The sequence below is a fragment of the Cicer arietinum genome, chromosome 6 (assembly GCF_000331145.2).
Source record: "Cicer arietinum cultivar CDC Frontier isolate Library 1 chromosome 6, Cicar.CDCFrontier_v2.0, whole genome shotgun sequence".
Classification (NCBI taxonomy): domain Eukaryota; kingdom Viridiplantae; phylum Streptophyta; class Magnoliopsida; order Fabales; family Fabaceae; genus Cicer; species Cicer arietinum.
In genome coordinates, this window is record NC_021165.2 from 68,660,886 (window position 1) to 68,678,411 (window position 17,526).

The following is a 17,526-nucleotide window of genomic DNA, read 5'->3' on the forward strand; positions in this document are numbered from 1 at the left end:
TACTGCACGGCATGCAAACAACAGAATTTGGGGATTTACATAGACCCTTTTGCTGATCAAGTTCATAGAAACCGAAAGGACATGGAGCAGGCTTGCATATTCGCGGCGAGACAGCTAAAGGAAAAGAAGTAGGAAATCCAACACCCCAACAAAATGGAATTGGAGATGATTTCTCAGCAAGTACTCCACAAGTAAAATAATCACCAGCTGCAATCTCATAAACCTTAATCCCTCTAGGAATTGAGGTGCTTGGTTTGATCATAAATCCCCAACAAAGAACTTCATGATCATATCTTTTTATTCCACAAGCATGGAACCTTCCTCCCACTACAGAAACCATAGGATCATTTGGAGCCAAATCAATATTTCCTTGACCTATATTATGTGTCACTGAAATTTGTTTCTGAATGTCCAAGCTTCTCCCCCAACAAAAGGTTCTAGAACTCACCCCCTCTAAGATTCCACACACATGATACCCACCACAAGAAATCTTTTTGAACTTCATTTTTTGAGGAATCAAACTAATCACCAAATTACTAGTCTCATCACCCCAACAGAAAACGCTCCTGTTTTTAGAAAACAATCCACAGTTAAATTCAGAACCGGCTGAAATTGATTGAATCTTTCCATCAAACACATGGTTTTTGGTCATGTTATAACCCCAACAATCAACTAAAGAAACATCCCTATCGCTACCACTACCGCTACGCCTTCCATTCCAAGGCTTCCTCAACCCACATACATGGTAATCACCAGCACTAATTTCTAAGTACTGAGCATCTTTAATCATAGGTTGAGGCACACCCATTTCAATGTAGCCACTGTTACCCCAACAATAAGGTTGTTTTGAACCCATTAGAAGCCCACAGACAAATCCATCACCAGCTGTTAAGCCAAGAAATGAGAAATGGGTTGGTGTTTCATAGATTATGGCTGAGTTTGATCCATAACATGTCACAGTATGAGAACCATCTGATTTCAAACCACAAAAAACTGAACCTTTTTCACCATATGAGATTGCAATTGATGACATGGAACCAAGACTCCAAACTGAACAACACAAGTATGATAATAAAACCACAAGCTCAAATAGCAATATGTGTATTTGCATATTCAAACCATAGATTAAAAAATGTCTTGTTGAGTACCTCATGATACAAAGCCACCAAAATAGTATATGAATGAAACAATAGAAATGATAAGAATATTCACCAATGATATTAATATTGTTTGCACATAGACTTTGTCATCCACATTTATACACTCATTGGTTGATCATTACAAAAACAGGTCGATAATGCAGTTTCAAGAGAAGAACAAGTGTTACAAACTTAAAATTACATCTAATTATGAACTAAAACACTGTGATCAGAAGCTTACAAAATCCATGGAAGAAATGCAGGGAGAAAAAATTCCAGAATCTTCATTTTGTGTTTCTACTAGATCTTGTGAACCATTTTCAATGCTTAGGCTTCTTGTTGGCTTGGTGAGAAAGGTGAAAAAAATTACTATTTTTTTCCTTTTGCAATGCATTTTGCCACATGGTGCTGATGTTGGAAGAGGAAATCAAAATCAAAATGAAAGGGATAGATGGAAAAATGTTGAAGGGTGGTTGCAGAAAAGAACATGGGACTGGAAGATAGACGGTGAATTAAATTAAAATGACACATAATCTGCTTCTTCTATGTATATTGTTGGTGAATGCATTAAATGAGAAAGTTAATGCAATAAAATCTTTTCATGAATTGTTCAGGGACTATGACTATTTAATGCACTGCACATTTTGCTAGGTGTTCCAGATTTTAGCTACTTTGTTTTTGGGATGGTTGCATGGGATAATAGCTTGTTAGTATAATGCAAACATCACACACCTCCCTCCTTCTCTCAGTTAAACTCTCCGATAAATAAATAAAGTCTAACTAAGATTAATTTAGTTTTTAAGTGAAAGAAATCCTCTTGCCTGATTAGTTTATACACTTGTGTTTGCTTCCTTAAGTGGAGACACTTATCATAGAAATAATTCCTTTTCATAAATGTTAGGATGAAAAAGAAAACTCACGACTTTGGTGGGGATCATTAGAATTGAGTAAACTAATCTTTAATATTGATAAAACGTATCTACATGTTGATATTTGAGGAAATTAACGTTACTATTGTACCACGTAAGTTTGGTAGAGCTTTAAATGAACAATAATAATCAGTTAATCAGGGAACAGTTAAATAATCTCAGGCATTAAATATTTAGCAGCTTCAATTGACACCATTCCAATTAGTTAATGAATGCATAAAATGTTACACGATTACAATATTAATTTTTTAAGCGAGCTGTTACACAATTATTATTTTTTACTTATGTTGTTACACAATTAATTAAAAAATAACAATTTCCTTTACAGTCAAGACTTTATATTGTAAGTTAAGAACTCGTGAAATAAATAAAATCAGTCGGTGGCTTATGTGAATTGTAGACATTCACCATTGATCAGTTTTTTTTTTTTTTTTTTTTTCAAAGAGTTAAGATGCAAAACTCACACATACTACTATGGGTAGTGTGTGTTGGAACTCACAGTCTTAACATATCAAATATCTCCACAACTTTTTAACATCTGAATTGCACTAAAGGAACATATAATTATTGTTTTTTATATAAAAATGCAGTATGATTTGCTCTATAGAAAATAAAATATAGATATTAAAACATTACTAACGCATCAAATGATTCAAATCATACACCAAAGTGACTGATTAAGCACATGGTAAAAACAAAGATAAGATAGTCGACGAATCTATATCAGTAACAGAACAGGTTAACTACATAAGCCATTGAGGAATTTGAAGCATACTTCAGAACAATGGCAAGCTATACCTATTGTATCTGAACTCAACTACTGCTTGTTTTAATAATCAAATTCTATTATGCCCCAAACAGGCTGACATCGAGCTAAGTAAATTCAATGATACGTAAGCTGATCCATATAAATATACAATCAGAAATAGTGCCTTGAAGGTTATTAATACAAACAATAATGTTATAATTTCTAAATGCGAAAACTAGAAAGAACTATATGGCTCATTTTTAAAACTGAAATCTACATGAAAAGACTACCTTGCTTTATATTACCGTGGGTATAAATTATAACTCTTCCAAAAGAATAACGCAACCTGCAACCAATTAACATTATAAGCAGCAGAGCAATAATAATAAAAATAAATAAATAATAATAAAAGCCTTTTCTTATAAAGTGAGTTTGATTACATGATCATTTTACCAATTAAGAAGGGTGTTGGAGAATCAAAGGTATGGCCTCCGGTGCAAGAATCATAACACTAAACCGATCAACATGATTGACAGAGCCATTATTGTTATATGCCGTTGGGGCAACATGGCCTCAGCATAAAGTCAGATGCAGAAAACTTAAAGTATCTTTTATCTAAGAAAAGTGAAAGCAAAATGACATACTCCTTCCTTCTTACAATGAGTGTCACTTTAACAACAAAATTTTGTCTCAAAATGAATGTTATTTAGAATTTTCAATGCAATTTTAATTATTTTTTTCCTATACTACCCTTTAATGATTACTATATACACAAATAGTATAAAATCCACCAATAGTTAAGATGGGTAGTTTGGTAATATGACTTTTATCTCTTTCTTTTAATTATTGAATTTCTTAATATGTGTGTGAAAACCTTAAATGACACTCATTGTGAGACGGAGGAAGTAATTAGCAGTGAAAACAGAAAATATAAATATAAAATGTTTTCTCAAACTAGGAAATGTCACTTTATTTTCACTTAGTTCTTTTATGTTTTCGCCATTTTCTATACAAATATTTGAAACCAGAATATAAAACAAGGTGAAATGTTTTGGATAAGAAATGTTTTCCCAAATAATGGAAAAATGATATTTTGACACACAAATTTGACAATAGTTTAAACCACAATTTTGATAATTAATGTAGTTCAAATATGTGGTTAAATTACGTTTAGCGGATGATTACTGAATAAAACAAGGTGTCACGACTCATGAATCATCCACTTAACATAATTAACCACAATTTTAAATTTCATCAACCATTGAACATATTCAACCACAATTTTCAAGTGTTCAAATATACATGACATTCATTAGCCATTCAAATTATGTTCAGTATACATGATTTTTAGGTGTTCAAGAATACATAATATCCATTAACCACAATTTGTATTCAAATATACACCTGAAAATTGTAGTTAAGGATGTTCAAAATTGTGGCTAATTGTGTTTAGTGGATGGTTGGTGCGTTGTGACTTGTGATACCTTGATATATTCATTAACATTCCCCTAAACATTATTAACCATGTATTTAAATTGCATTAACCGTCCAAATTATTGTCTAAATTTGTTTTCGAATTTGTGTCAAAATAACACAACTCATAAAAGATACCCTAAGAGTGGTTTGATTTTGTTTTTATCTTCAGTTGATATATTTTCATTAATAGTTATTAGAAAAAGGAAAAAAAAAACAAAAATTGTAAGTCATGAGAACAGTTATTTGGTTTATCCTATTCTTATCTGTCATAAATTCTATTTCATGACCTATCTGGCTATCTCACAATTTTGTAAATGTTTTAAAAAAATAGGATAAGAGAGTTATTCATACCTACTAAATGTCATGCTTCCATTTTGGAACAGTGGATTATAGTCTCATTGAAAAATCTGGAACTAATGCCTTCAAATTGCTCACCACACAAAGGAATTAATGAACTCACTGGACAACAAAAACAAACAGTATGAAAACATGGAAGAATCAAACACAAACTCAATTGAAGTTATTAGTTTTTAACAAAAAAAAAAAATAACATCTCAAGTTAAGAAAACAGAACGCACTTGCCAGAACTACCTTTTTGTAAGTATACAAGGGAAAAGGTGAATAATGTAGTTTTAGCAGGTTACAGTAAGCAAGATAGAAGCTAGAAGGGAACAGGGAAAATTGGACTCTGAATCAATATGCCAATGAGGTTGTAAGTTTGTGTTAAGAAAATACCAATTGTTCGACTTCGTTTGGGAGCATTATAAGATTTTTTTGAGTAATAACAACAATTAGAAACCTGTTCAGTGGAGATTTTAACATTTCAAAATATAAAAAGCACATGAAGGGAAATTCAAAGATCTACATCCTATTCAAATATCTGATACCAATTTGCAGATGTTAACCTGTTTTCACCATGTTATTTAAGACACTGAATGCTGCGATCAAATTGAATAAATTTGTTTACTTTTCATGTTTTGTATTCATTGTATATATTTCACTTCAATGCCAAAAAATGTCAAAGCACCTTGGAGATTAGCCTCGTGGATCTTCTAGGCAGGACCATAACAGCAGTTTTCGCCATGCTTCTTAAAATTCTTGTAGCAGGTTTACCACTTGAACCTTCAATCTCAGAGGGTCTGAGTTTCCTCCTTTTTCGAAATTCAGTTTCGGAAACCTGATCACTGGAATCTAGGCCAGACTTCTTAAGTGGGTCATCAAATTTGGAGCATCTGATAAGAAAAGTATAAATATGCTCAAATGAGTGGCATAAAAGCTAGAAAAACAATGGAAATTGTTACTGACAAGAGCAATTACCCTGAATGCTCCATTCCATTAACAATTTTGGCCACCTTCTGCAAACAAAGGAATGCTTTATAATGTTAAGGGGTTACATAAAAATATATATACATTATGCAAATCAGAATAACACAATAAGTTGAAAAGGATCAACCAAACATGTTAGGTGCCAAATACTTAAATCATAATCAACAATTTCTTATCATCTTCTTCAACACATCACTCACAAACATGAAAGTACAAATTGTTTTCATGGGAATGTTACAGTAGGTTAAACAATCTACAACTCTAAAGATGAAGGACAGCAAAATCTGAAGAGCTATACCTATGTAAAAACTAACTAAGAACGACACAATACAACAGCACACAAGTACTGATCAAACTACAATAAAAAATATACCAATTCAGTCGATAAGAACCAAAATAAAATGACAGATTTTTACATCTGAATTATTTGAGAAGCAGAACCATTTAGGCCACAGCATTTAGTAATAATATCAATTGTGTAATGATTAGAAACATTAACATTTCTTTTTTCATGCTCTAGTAGATTACAAATTCTTCAATAGTTGATAGCATGTTTATTTAGCAAGTACGTTCACAGGAAAAGCTGTATAATGCAAAGCTTAATACATAACCACCACAAATGACAGATAAACTCCAATAATTTACAGCTCTATAGCCTTCATGATTCAAAAGGGTCTCCAAAAGTCCATCTTAAAATACAATACTGTACCACCAAGCACCAAATCACAAGTTAGAAGTGGAGTAACTCGGCTGCATACAATATAATGTACATTTTATTTTAAGCATAGATAAAAAGTAGGAAATATGAAATTTCTTCTGAATGAGCGGGGGAAAAAAATGAAAAGGTGTTCCATACATCTCAAAAGGTAGAGAAAAACACTATACCATTTCTTTAGTTTTTGACAGGAAATTGTTCCCATCAGTAACAAAATTAATCTTGCTTGAGTTGACTAGTCCGCCCTGTTCCATTTCAGAACTGTTCTTCGGGTCACATAAATCCATGGATCCGTCATTGTCCCGTGGTGAAACTGATGTATATTTATGACAACTTGCAACTTCCGAATTTTGTAATTCCTCAGAACTACTTGATGAAGCTCCAGCACACACCACACCAGGGTTCACAATGCAAGAACCATTCGGAATACCACAATTCCTAGAACATTCATTATCAGGCTTTGAATGTTGAAGCTTTAGTGTGCCAAGATCAGACAGTGAGTTGCCAACAGAATCACAAAGTGAGTTATTGAATGGAGCATTGTGCGCATCTAAAGTAAGGATTTCCTTAGTCGTATCTTTCGCACAAGATTCAGCGCCAGATATATAATTGCCAGGTGCTCCATAACTTACTTCAGCTGAGACAGTTGATTGATATTGCATTAAATTATCTGCCACTTTTACGGTCATGTTGCGTGGAGCTAACGAATAAGATATTAAAGGTTTCTCATCCTTTTTTTGTTGTTCTAACTCTGCAACACCATCTTTGGTCAATTTCAAACCTGAGGAACATTTGGGCTGTCCATCACGATCATTAATTGGACAATGATTTGTATTCCACAAGAAGGAAGATTTCTGTCCTAAGCCACTGAGATCTTGCCAAAGACTCCGGGATTGGTTTCCATTAACATTCTCACTTATGCGGACCTCATTTTTAAACCTGTTAGTCCAATTAGTCCAATCTGACGGGGACGAAGTTAAATCAACTTGAAGATTAACTCCTTCATCTGACCAGACATAGAACTCAAAAGAGGAGCGAGGAACTTCAGTAGCTGCTTTAACTGAATTAACAAAATCACTCTCCGACGAAGGTGCACCTGCTTCTACAGCTCTGCCGTTGTTTCGGCGTACTTTGCTATCTCTCATTTTATCTTTGTTATCTCTCATTTTAATTTTAACTGAATGAAGGGAACTAGTACTTCTTCAAAGATCCTTTGATACAGTGAAAAGCTAAAGCCACCTGCAGGTTCTGAAGATGAATACACAATACATGTTGCAGAGGATTGTTTGTACAAAGAAAACAAAAACGCAATCAAAATTCATTTAGCACCGACACTTCAGATTAAAGGTGTATCTGGTGTCTGACATGTGTTGGAGCCAGACACCTACATAGGTAGTTTATATTCAATTACTTGTATTTTTTCAAATTATTACCAGTGTGGATGTGCTGGTGTCAATGTCATGTTCGGTGTGTTCATGCTTTGCAGATCAAAATTGAAATAATGTGGTCTTGCCTTATGCACATAAATGTATAGTAACAATAGCAATCTCTATAGAAGTAAAGAATTTGAACAATTACTTTAAGGTGTATGAAGAAGTAAAACCTAAGAGTTGTTGAAATGTGGTATTAGAATTTAATTAGTAATTTTATAGGAAAAAATGTGTACGTACGTTGAGAGTGAGAGATTTGAGGAGGTTAACAAAGATAAAAGAAATATAATGAATTAATTAACAATGCGATGCAATGCAATGCAAAAATAGGCGAGGGAAATAACATAGAGAAAATGAGGGAAGAGAGAGAGAGAGAGAAATACCTAATAAAAATGGAAAATGTTGGGGAGAAGAAGCTGGTTAGGAATTCCGAGTTCAAATTTGAAAAGCGAGTGAATGAAAGGTACTTTGTTGTGAATTGAATAACTCCATCCATCCCTCCACGAATTTCGATTTACTGCTATCCGAATTTTCCCGCAGTCATGAGGCTGGTCGTCCGATTATCCTCATCGGACCTCTAAAAAACTACTAATTTAATTTTATAATCTTAAAAATAAAATTCAACTCTTGCCACAATTATTTATAAAAATATTTGTATAATTAATCACAATTTATTGACCGTATATTTTTTTTTTTAGATTAATAGTGAATATAAATTAAATTCAAACAAAATTACCAAATTTAATTATGAAACATACCATTAAAATTACATTTTTGTTTCCCACACCTCTCATTTTGCTTTCCACGTCTCTATTTTTTTTATAAACAAAAAAAAAAAAAAAACCATTTCCTCTATATTCCCATCATTTCTATCTTCATCACCTTCATCTTCATTAACCTAACATCTTTAATCTTCTTCAATCATTTTCATACATTTCATCTTCAATAATCTTGAATCATCTTCAACATCTTCACATTATAGTTAAAGTTATTCAATTAGGTGTGTATGTTGTGTTTTTTAGTTTCAATTTTTTTTAAAATCTGGGTTTTGTACGTGAACTCAGTTCACGTAGATTTACGTGAAATGAATTCACGTACCTGATAAACTTAAGAAAACTCAGATGCTACGTGATTTAGGTTTACGTAGACGTACGTGATTTAATATTGCATACATTAATGGAGTTTAGGAACTCACATAAGATACGTGAAATGAGTTAACGAGAAATGAGTTAATGTGCGTGTACGTGAACTCACTTAACGTATCATCTACGTGAATCGAATTCAAGTAAACGTACTTGAACTGAGTTCACGTACAGACCATATTATTGAAACATATGAGCCTTACGTGAACTGAGTTCACGTACGTTTACTTGAATTCAATTCACGTAGATGACACGTGAAGTGAATTAACATACACGTACGTTAACTCAGTTCACGTAATGCTCAAAATTGTGATTTTTTTTTTTTTGGTTTAGGAGTTACGGTTTTTTATGTTATATTTATGTTATTTTTTGGATGCAGTTAAATGGATCAAGAGGGAGACAACATTGACGAAATATATGAAGGTTTGAAACCTAATTTTGAGGAAATGTATGATGATTTGGATCCTGATTTTGAAGAAATGTATAAGATTTAGAACTTAATTTTGACGCTATGAATGACGAAGTTGAACATGTTATGATTGATTTGACTAATGTGTTTACCATCGGCATGATGTTTGATACACGAGATGATTTATTGAAATGAGCTAGAAATGTTGGAAGGGAAAATGGAATTGTCGTTGTCATTTTTAAATCTGAAATTGCGACAACACGACCAAGAATAAAGATAAAATTAATTATTGGTTGTGAAAAAAGCGGTAAATATAGACCTTGGAAGAATCTTAATCTTATGAGGAGTACTTGGACTAGAAAATGTGAATGTCCATTTAGATTGAGAGGAACATGATCAAGTGTTGGTGATGGATGATATCTGCATGTAATATGTGGTCTCCATAACCACGAATTGGCCAAAAAACTGACTGGTCATTCTTTCTTAAGCCGATTGTCTCAAGACGAGAAAAATGCACTTGGTGATATGACGAAGAACTTGGTAAAACCAAAAAACATTTTAATGACATTGAAGGATCATAATGTTGAAAGTTTGACGATAATAATACAAGTTTACAATGCACGTTAAGCATATCATTCATCACTTAGAGGTAATAGAACAAAAATGCAACATCTTTTGACATTGATGGAACGCGACAAATACGTTTATCGACATAACTCAGAGCTTTTAACAAGTTCCTCAACCTCTTCATTTTCAATAACAGCTCCTTTTAATTTTTTATCGTTGTTAAAAACCCTTAACTCTCCACAATCCTGAAATAAATTAACCGAACAAACATAAGTTAAAACACATTAAGCAACTATTAAAAATTTAATTTGATTCATAAAATTACCACGCCGTCCCATAGTCGTGTCGTAACATGATCCCCATATGTCTTTAGGACAGACCTGTCAACCGGACCATCAGGATATCCATCATCTACTTCCTCCTGTTGGGCCTCTTCTTGTTGGGCCTCTTCTGATTGCACCTCTTCTGCTTGTTGCTTCCATAATCTTCGTTGTTCACACTAAGCACGGTGAGCCCGTGCAGAAGCGGTTGGTCTAACACGACGACCGTCATCATTCAAAGTCCCCTCGTCGATTATAACACGACCCGCTCTATCAGTAAACATTGTGTGCGCTATTTCTGCATAATCAAATCATAATCATTATCAAAACAACATAACAATATAAGTGAACTATATAAAGCCTACGTGAACTCCCTAAACTAACCCCTACGTGATCTGAATTCACACTTGTGAACTCCCTAAACCTACGTGATTTAATATCACATACGTGAACTCTCCAATCCTACGTGATCTAAGTTCACAGACGTGAACTCAGTGTCATCAAACTCAGAAAACACGAACACCAACACCAGGGATAAACATTCAAAAACAACTATTGATAAACATTCAAAAACAACAACACCAACATCGTTGATAAACATTCAAAAATAGAAAACACGAACACCGTTGATAAGGATTTGCTTACTTGATTGAAGATGATTGAAGTGATGAAGGTGTTGCAGATGATGAAGGTGTTGAAAATGATTGAAGAATGTTGAAAATGATTGAAGAATGTTGAAGATGATTGAAGAAGGAAAGTATGAAGATGATTAAATGTTAGGTTAATGAAGATGAAGATGATGAAGATAGAAATGATGGAGTTAAGTGAATATAGAGGGAACGGTATTTTGAGTATTTTGGATTTAAAAAAAATTTGAGGGGTGTAGGAAGCAAAATTGTTAAAATTATTGTGAATATAGACGATAGAAACGACATAAATATTATTTTTCACTTTATTAATTTTATTTTAGTATCACTTAATTCATCTTAAAATGATGCATATGTTAAAGTTAACATTTTAAGTTGAAAATGTAACCTAAAAAGCTAATATGACTATCGAAAATAAAGTTAAATGACGAAGTGAAAACACAAAATAAATTAAGAGACTAAATATAGTTTAGTCTAAAATGTTGGTCCTCTAATTTTAATTATGGGTCAATATTCATTTTCATTGTAAAATAGTTTTACATTTATGTGTAAGATACGATGTTCCAAACTCCGAAGCTTCTTAGTTGTGTGCAATTTTTTTAATGATTTTATTTAAGATAACAAAGATTTACACTTATATTCAATGAAAGGTCATCAATGTGGCAAAGTAAAGGATTCATGTTGAATATTGGTGTAAAGTTGTTTTGCACCTAAATTGGATACTCTTTCATTTTTTTGAATTATGTGTAAGAGAAAATAGGTCATATTATTTGTCGGTGTAAACTAATTTTATACTCACAGTGAATAATAATTATTAAATAATTACGACTGTCATAATAAAAAAAACTCAAATAATAGTTTGAGATTAACTGTTAGTATTAAAAAAATTACAATGATAATGCACGATCATTAAATGCTATGTGTAATTTAGTCCCTTATATTTTCGAAGGAATTTTAATTAAGAGATCTAAAATTCAATCCCAAAAAATAACATAATCTAATTTACTAACATTTATATATATAATAAAAAAAACTCTCAAATTTTTATTAACCTATTAAAAAAATTATTTTCACTTATAACTCACCAATTAAAATATTAAATATAACTTATAATAAAAAAATCTCAATTATTTTCTTGGAACCCTAATCTCACATTATACGAAATTCTTCAAATTTCATCAAATCTTTTACTTTTAAACTTTTGATTTGATTTTATATATCAAATCTATCTTAAAGCCCTAAATATTTGGATAAAAATTAAAATTTTAAAGGTTTTATGTGAAAGACAATTGATTGATAGTAGGACCACATTCCATTAGACTTTAAAATAAAAAGAGTAAAATTAATATAATTTTTTTTTAGAGAAACTAAAATCAAACATAGTTTAAACTATGCTCTAACTACAACCTCAAATCTATTTCAGATCATATATATAAATTATTTTTATAATGAAAAATAATTAAATTATTTTAATATAAATTATAAATTATTTCATAAATTATTAAATTAACCAAAAAAAATAAAAATATGTTAACTATGAACATTTTTTGTAAACTTTTCAACTTACTCTATCTAACCTAATGCTTATAATTGTAGATAAGTTTAGATCAATTGTTCACAGGTCAATTCAAATGCATTCTATATTCTACAATGTAAATTTGGTTGTGTGAAATATATATTTTTTTAAGTTAAGTGTGAAGCAAGTCGTTTTTATTTGAATGTTTTCGTTTTTTAAAGAAAAATTGATAGAAAAGAACCAAAATAAGTTCATTTTTTTTATCACCTTAAATAAAATTAATATTTTTTATCGAAAATAAACTAAATATTCAGAGGATATATTAATTTCGACCAAGATAAAACATCCTTATTTTTGTTAAAATCAATTTAGATGTAATTTCTTGTGGCTCCTTGGTTGAGCAAGGAAGAGAAAGAAAAGAGGGAGGAAGGAGAAAAAATATTGTAGGTTGAGAATGCAGAGTATTACTATTTTTAGAACGGTTCAAAGTCCAGTCTATTTTGGCTAATGCATATAGACCCAACATATATGCATTCAGTTTCGACTCTAAAAATATTTGTTAACTTGAATCTCAACGGTTAGGAGCACACAAAGGTAAGAATCACGACATAATATATGTTAAACAAAAAGCGTTTTCATTTTCAATTAAGTAACTCTCACATTATATATAACACTTTTTATATACAGTAAAAAGTATATTAATTTTCTCCACCCAAGTAATTATCAATCACCTTTAATATATATTCACTTAAGTGCTTGAGTGTATCCTTCCCATCTCAAAATTATAAAGTGTAGTTTGAATGTTTACACGATACAAGAGTCTAAATATAAAAATTAATGGTGTTTAATGAAATTTATGTGAAAGTTGTGTCTATATTTATCCTATCCATGTTTGAATTATAAAAAATGCCATTAGTAGATAACAAATTTACACAATGGGCTCTAAACCAATAATGACTACGTCTTTTTTTTTATCTACTTTGTTATTTGGTTTTATTTGTTTGATTGAGGTGTGGTCCTTGGTTTTTTATAGTATGTGTATTTTGCGATGTTTATGCTTTTTGTTTACTTTTAAATTTTTTAACGTTAATTTTTAAATGTTTAACGTGTATAGCTTGCATTCTTGATACACCTTGTGCCTAAAACTAGCCTATTAATACATGTGTTTTGGTTTTCCTAAAAATACAAGGAGAAAGCAACATTGTAAAAATTTAGTTGATAATACAGTGTCCACCAAACACGGGCAAATGGAGAAGTTTTTATTTTTATTTTTTTATGCACTTCTATTTGTGTCCCTAATTAAATATCTATATTTAAAAATTTGTCTATAAATATACATTATATTTATTATTGTTTCTAATATAATACTTATAATAATAGTAAAAATATAGTTGGAAATATATGTACAAAAAAGAAAATTTTAATAACAATATAAAATTTTACACATTAATTTTAATATTTTTAATATATGTAAAAATTATAAATAAATAAATAAATAAGAGCATAACAACATTTTTATTTTTATGAGGGAGATAAGAATATACTTTTTCTGACAATGGAGATAACAATATATTATATACTCCGACTTAGTTGATATATTAAATTAATCAATTAAATAAATGATGCCGCCGGCATAGTTCCAATGTTTAGCTAAATCTATAGTCAAGTTGAATGATTTTGGACATTGACATCTTGGTATTTGCTTTTTTTTACTGTTATTTTAATAAACCTTTGGAAGACATAATATAGTCTTTACTGTTATTTTAATAAATAATAATTTCTCATATTAAAAAATATAATGTAAAGTAGTACATTGCACAAACAGCTTTTACTTTAAAATTTAAAGGTTTTGTCTGTGTTCAATGGCCCAACCCTTTGGGCCCTGATGAATAAAATTGAATTTTGTATCCCCTTAAAAATTACTTTCAGATTTTATTCTCATCAAAACTTTCGATAATTAAATTATTTAAAAAAAATTAATATTGACAAGAAAAAGGCAGCGCATTAAAGTCAATTAACAAATACCTATAAGTGAAAGGATAATGTTATGATAAACTAAAATAAAACTAGACACGTATATAGTTTAAGTAAAACTTTAACCGTTTTTGTCAATTATCAACTACTTTAATCAATTCATATTATTTGTATGTATCTTGTGTATTCCTAAATTTAGAACCCAAAAATCTCTCCACAAGTCCAAGGCATGACAAGCTAGCACCACAAACAAATGCCAGCTATTTTGCTAAGGATTCATATTATTTCCTTGTTGTTTACATTATTATTACAACCTCGTAGTTTTCATTTCTAATTTGTTTTGTCTTGTCCCAAACAAGTTGAAACCCCTCCTCCTCCTTCATCCAAACCAAACCATCTTGTGCTTTCCCTCAAATCAACAAATAAAATAATTGATCACAATACAAAAAATGGATCCTAGCGAGCTAAAGCGGGTATTTCAAATGTTTGATAGGAACGGAGATGGTAGAATAACGAAGAAGGAACTAACAGATTCATTGGAGAATTTGGGAATTTTCATACCTGATAAGGAGCTAACACAAATGATTGAGAAGATCGACGTGAACGGGGACGGGTGCGTGGATTTAGATGAGTTTGGTGAATTGTATCAATCTATCATGGATGAGCGTGATGAAGAGGAAGACATGAGGGAAGCTTTCAATGTATTTGATCAAAACGGCGACGGTTTCATAACCGTTGAGGAACTAAGAGTGGTTTTGTCCTCTCTTGGTCTTAAACAAGGAAGAACCGTAGAGGAATGTAAGAAAATGATTATGAAGGTGGATGTTGATGGGGATGGAATGGTTAATTACAAGGAGTTTAAGCAAATGATGAAAGGAGGAGGATTCAGTGCTCTTGGTTAAATTCTAAATCATTACCCATTTAGCCTAGCCTAGCTATATATGCACTGTATTGTAACGAATGCATGCATGCATGACATTTCCAACATTCAATGGTAATTCAATTCTGTTTTTTATAATGTCAATTCATTCAATTCTCATCTTGATGAGATTTTTGTTCTTATTGTTGTGTTGGGACAAGAAAGAGAGAGGGGTGGTTTTCCTTTAATTTCACTTTTTTTATTAGGCTTTGGTTAATTATTTGATTATTTCATTTCGACTTGGTGTCCATTTTTTTGTTGTTTTGATGTTATGTAATTTATTTGTGTTAAAATTTGAAATCATCTCTTTTATAGTATTTTATTTGAATCATTTAGCTGATTGTTTATTTTGGCTTTTGTTTGCCTGAGTCATTAATAAAAGCCTCAGGAAATAATTCTCTACAATAAAATAAAATATAAAATAAAAAAAAATAAAAATCAAAAAAAATCAAAAAAAATAATCAAAAAAAAAAATCAATTCATACAATATTATGATTTAGATAGTCGCATCAAGATCACACTTCGACTGCAACTTTGATAAATTGAGTTTAGAGTACAAAGTTGACCCCAAAAAAAGTACAAAGTTGCAATGTGAATGCAAAAAATTCAAAACCAATGTGACCATACAATGAGACCGATCCATCACAAATTTCCCAATTATTTTTCTCTGTCTATATACTCAAAGCAGTAGTGAAGCTCTATCAGGGCATTTGAATGCCTTTTATGAGTTATTATCACAATGTTAGCAGCAACTACATATAAATGAATATACACTGATTCAACTAATTTCTTCTGCTAAACTATTGACAGCATAAAATGCAATACAATGAATACCATTGTATCAGTTCAATGATTATCTTCTTCTTTGGGTTCAATCTCCTTCACACTGTCTACTATGTGCTGTATTTTCTTTGAAAGGCTCACATTATGCTCCTCGATATAATCAAATATTAGTTCAAGTTGTCTTTTATAAGTCACTGATCGCTTTTTCTCTATTGCCAACTGCTGAGATAGTTCGCGAATTTTATCATGTTCGTTCTGAGAGTGACATAAAAACAAAAGAGGTAGTAAGTAGGGGGAAAACATGAAGCTGAAAAGAGTGCATAATAGAATATTTATAAATCAGGCAAGTTCTTTCCATACATGCATGCAGAAAGTACCATAAACGTAATTATAAAAGTTACAATTTCTCTGAGGGAAATGATAAGATGGTAAACATAATAACCACATAAGAAGATTGTGGAAACATGTATATATTATGATTTACAAATATTTGTTTTCAGTTATTGAACAGCAATAATATTTAACAGATAATCACATAAGGCAAAGATCAATATTGTGTATCAATTGTTAAACACAAACATACACACATATCAAAAGATGACAATAAAAAGTACATGAATAATGTTTGAGTAATATATCAAAATATGAAGCTTCATTCACAATTTAGATAAAAAAATGTGTGGTAGGCTCAACATTATCCTGCAAACATCATATTCTGAAATAATGTAATAGATGGCCGAATAGTAACATTCATGATCTGACTTAGACTCCATATCCAATATATCAAGTAGAAAGTAACAATTAACGGAATAAACTATTATAAATATATACAAGAATAAACTATAACTCTGTAGCACTAACACTTCTCATCGAGGGTGTGTGCCTAACAGGACACTGACACGTGTGATTACGATCAATTAATTAATTTTCTCAAATTATTATTGTGATTGGTGTCATGCTTGCGTCGGTACATCATAAAACTATTATAATATATACAATTCTTCAATAGTGAAAAAGCACGGGAACTGACCGGACATTGTTCATAAAAGCAATCCCTTCTACCACTTCCAGGATTCAGGGGATGTGCGTGCTCCTTAACAAACTTTGTAATAACCCACTTACCAGAATTCATTTTCCTCACCATAATCATTGCCCTGCAACCAACCCTTGTCTCAGCCCTTTGCCTTACAATCTTTTCGCGCTTATCGGGCATTCTGTAACCCTCTTTGTTGCAAACAAAAGCGCGTCCAATAGCAGTTCCGTCGCGCCTTGATCGTGAGAGTTTGCTTACGCGTATGATGAATCCAGCCTCAGTTGCATATGCATTATAAAATGCATGTGCTGCTGCTTCTGACTCGAACTCCTGGCCCACATAAGGCTCGTCAACAGCAGTGTCTGGTACTGTGGGATCTGCTGAGGGTATTGTTAACAGTCTGGAAGAATCCTGAGTCGTGTTATCATGGTCTTGTTGGTAAGTTGGTTCAGC

At 31.5% G+C, this 17,526-nt stretch overlaps 4 protein-coding genes across 5 annotated transcripts in view; 1 reads left to right on the forward strand and 3 right to left on the reverse strand.

Annotated features, from left to right (window-relative positions):
* Positions 1 to 1,295, reverse strand: part of LOC140918579 (serine/threonine-protein kinase-like protein ACR4) — a 3,110-nt gene extending 1,815 nt beyond the window's left edge. Inside the window, exon 1 of the mRNA XM_073370315.1 lies at positions 1 to 1,295. This exon is cut by the window's left edge and continues 1,815 nt beyond it. Within this exon, the coding sequence (XP_073226416.1) occupies positions 1 to 1,153 (1,153 nt within the window). The 5' untranslated portion in view covers positions 1,154 to 1,295.
* A 1,647-nt stretch (positions 1,296 to 2,942) lies between these two features.
* LOC101497554 (uncharacterized) lies at positions 2,943 to 8,316 on the reverse strand. Of its 2 annotated transcripts, none has more exons than XM_027335221.2 (6): positions 8,147 to 8,316; positions 6,504 to 7,572; positions 5,610 to 5,647; positions 5,320 to 5,524; positions 4,644 to 4,751; positions 2,943 to 3,162 (listed from the first exon to the last, which is right to left on the reverse strand). In XM_027335221.2, the coding sequence occupies exons 2-5, from the start codon at positions 7,497 to 7,499 to the stop codon at positions 4,749 to 4,751; spliced, it is 1,242 nt and encodes a 413-aa protein (XP_027191022.2). In that variant the 5' UTR covers positions 7,500 to 7,572; positions 8,147 to 8,316; the 3' UTR covers positions 2,943 to 3,162; positions 4,644 to 4,748. The 2 variants fall into 2 exon arrangements, with proteins under 2 accessions (XP_027191022.2, XP_073226417.1); XM_073370316.1 differs by having other exon boundaries at positions 6,504 to 7,581; positions 8,147 to 8,290.
* Positions 8,317 to 14,517: 6,201 nt separating this feature from the next.
* On the forward strand, positions 14,518 to 15,574 carry LOC101498102 (calmodulin-like protein 3). Its single transcript, XM_004507281.4, has one exon. The coding sequence runs from the start codon at positions 14,788 to 14,790 to the stop codon at positions 15,238 to 15,240; it is 453 nt and encodes a 150-aa protein (XP_004507338.1). The 5' UTR covers positions 14,518 to 14,787; the 3' UTR covers positions 15,241 to 15,574.
* A 141-nt stretch (positions 15,575 to 15,715) lies between these two features.
* LOC101498876 (putative protein FAR1-RELATED SEQUENCE 10) overlaps positions 15,716 to 17,526 on the reverse strand; it is a 4,358-nt gene continuing 2,547 nt past the window's right edge. Inside the window, exons 2-3 of the mRNA XM_027335967.2 lie at positions 17,071 to 17,526; positions 15,716 to 16,295 (exon numbers count right to left, since the gene is read on the reverse strand). The exon at positions 17,071 to 17,526 is cut by the window's right edge and continues 147 nt beyond it. Coding sequence (XP_027191768.2) covers positions 16,104 to 16,295; positions 17,071 to 17,526 — 648 coding nt within the window. The 3' untranslated portion in view covers positions 15,716 to 16,103. The remainder of the gene's footprint in view (positions 16,296 to 17,070) is intronic.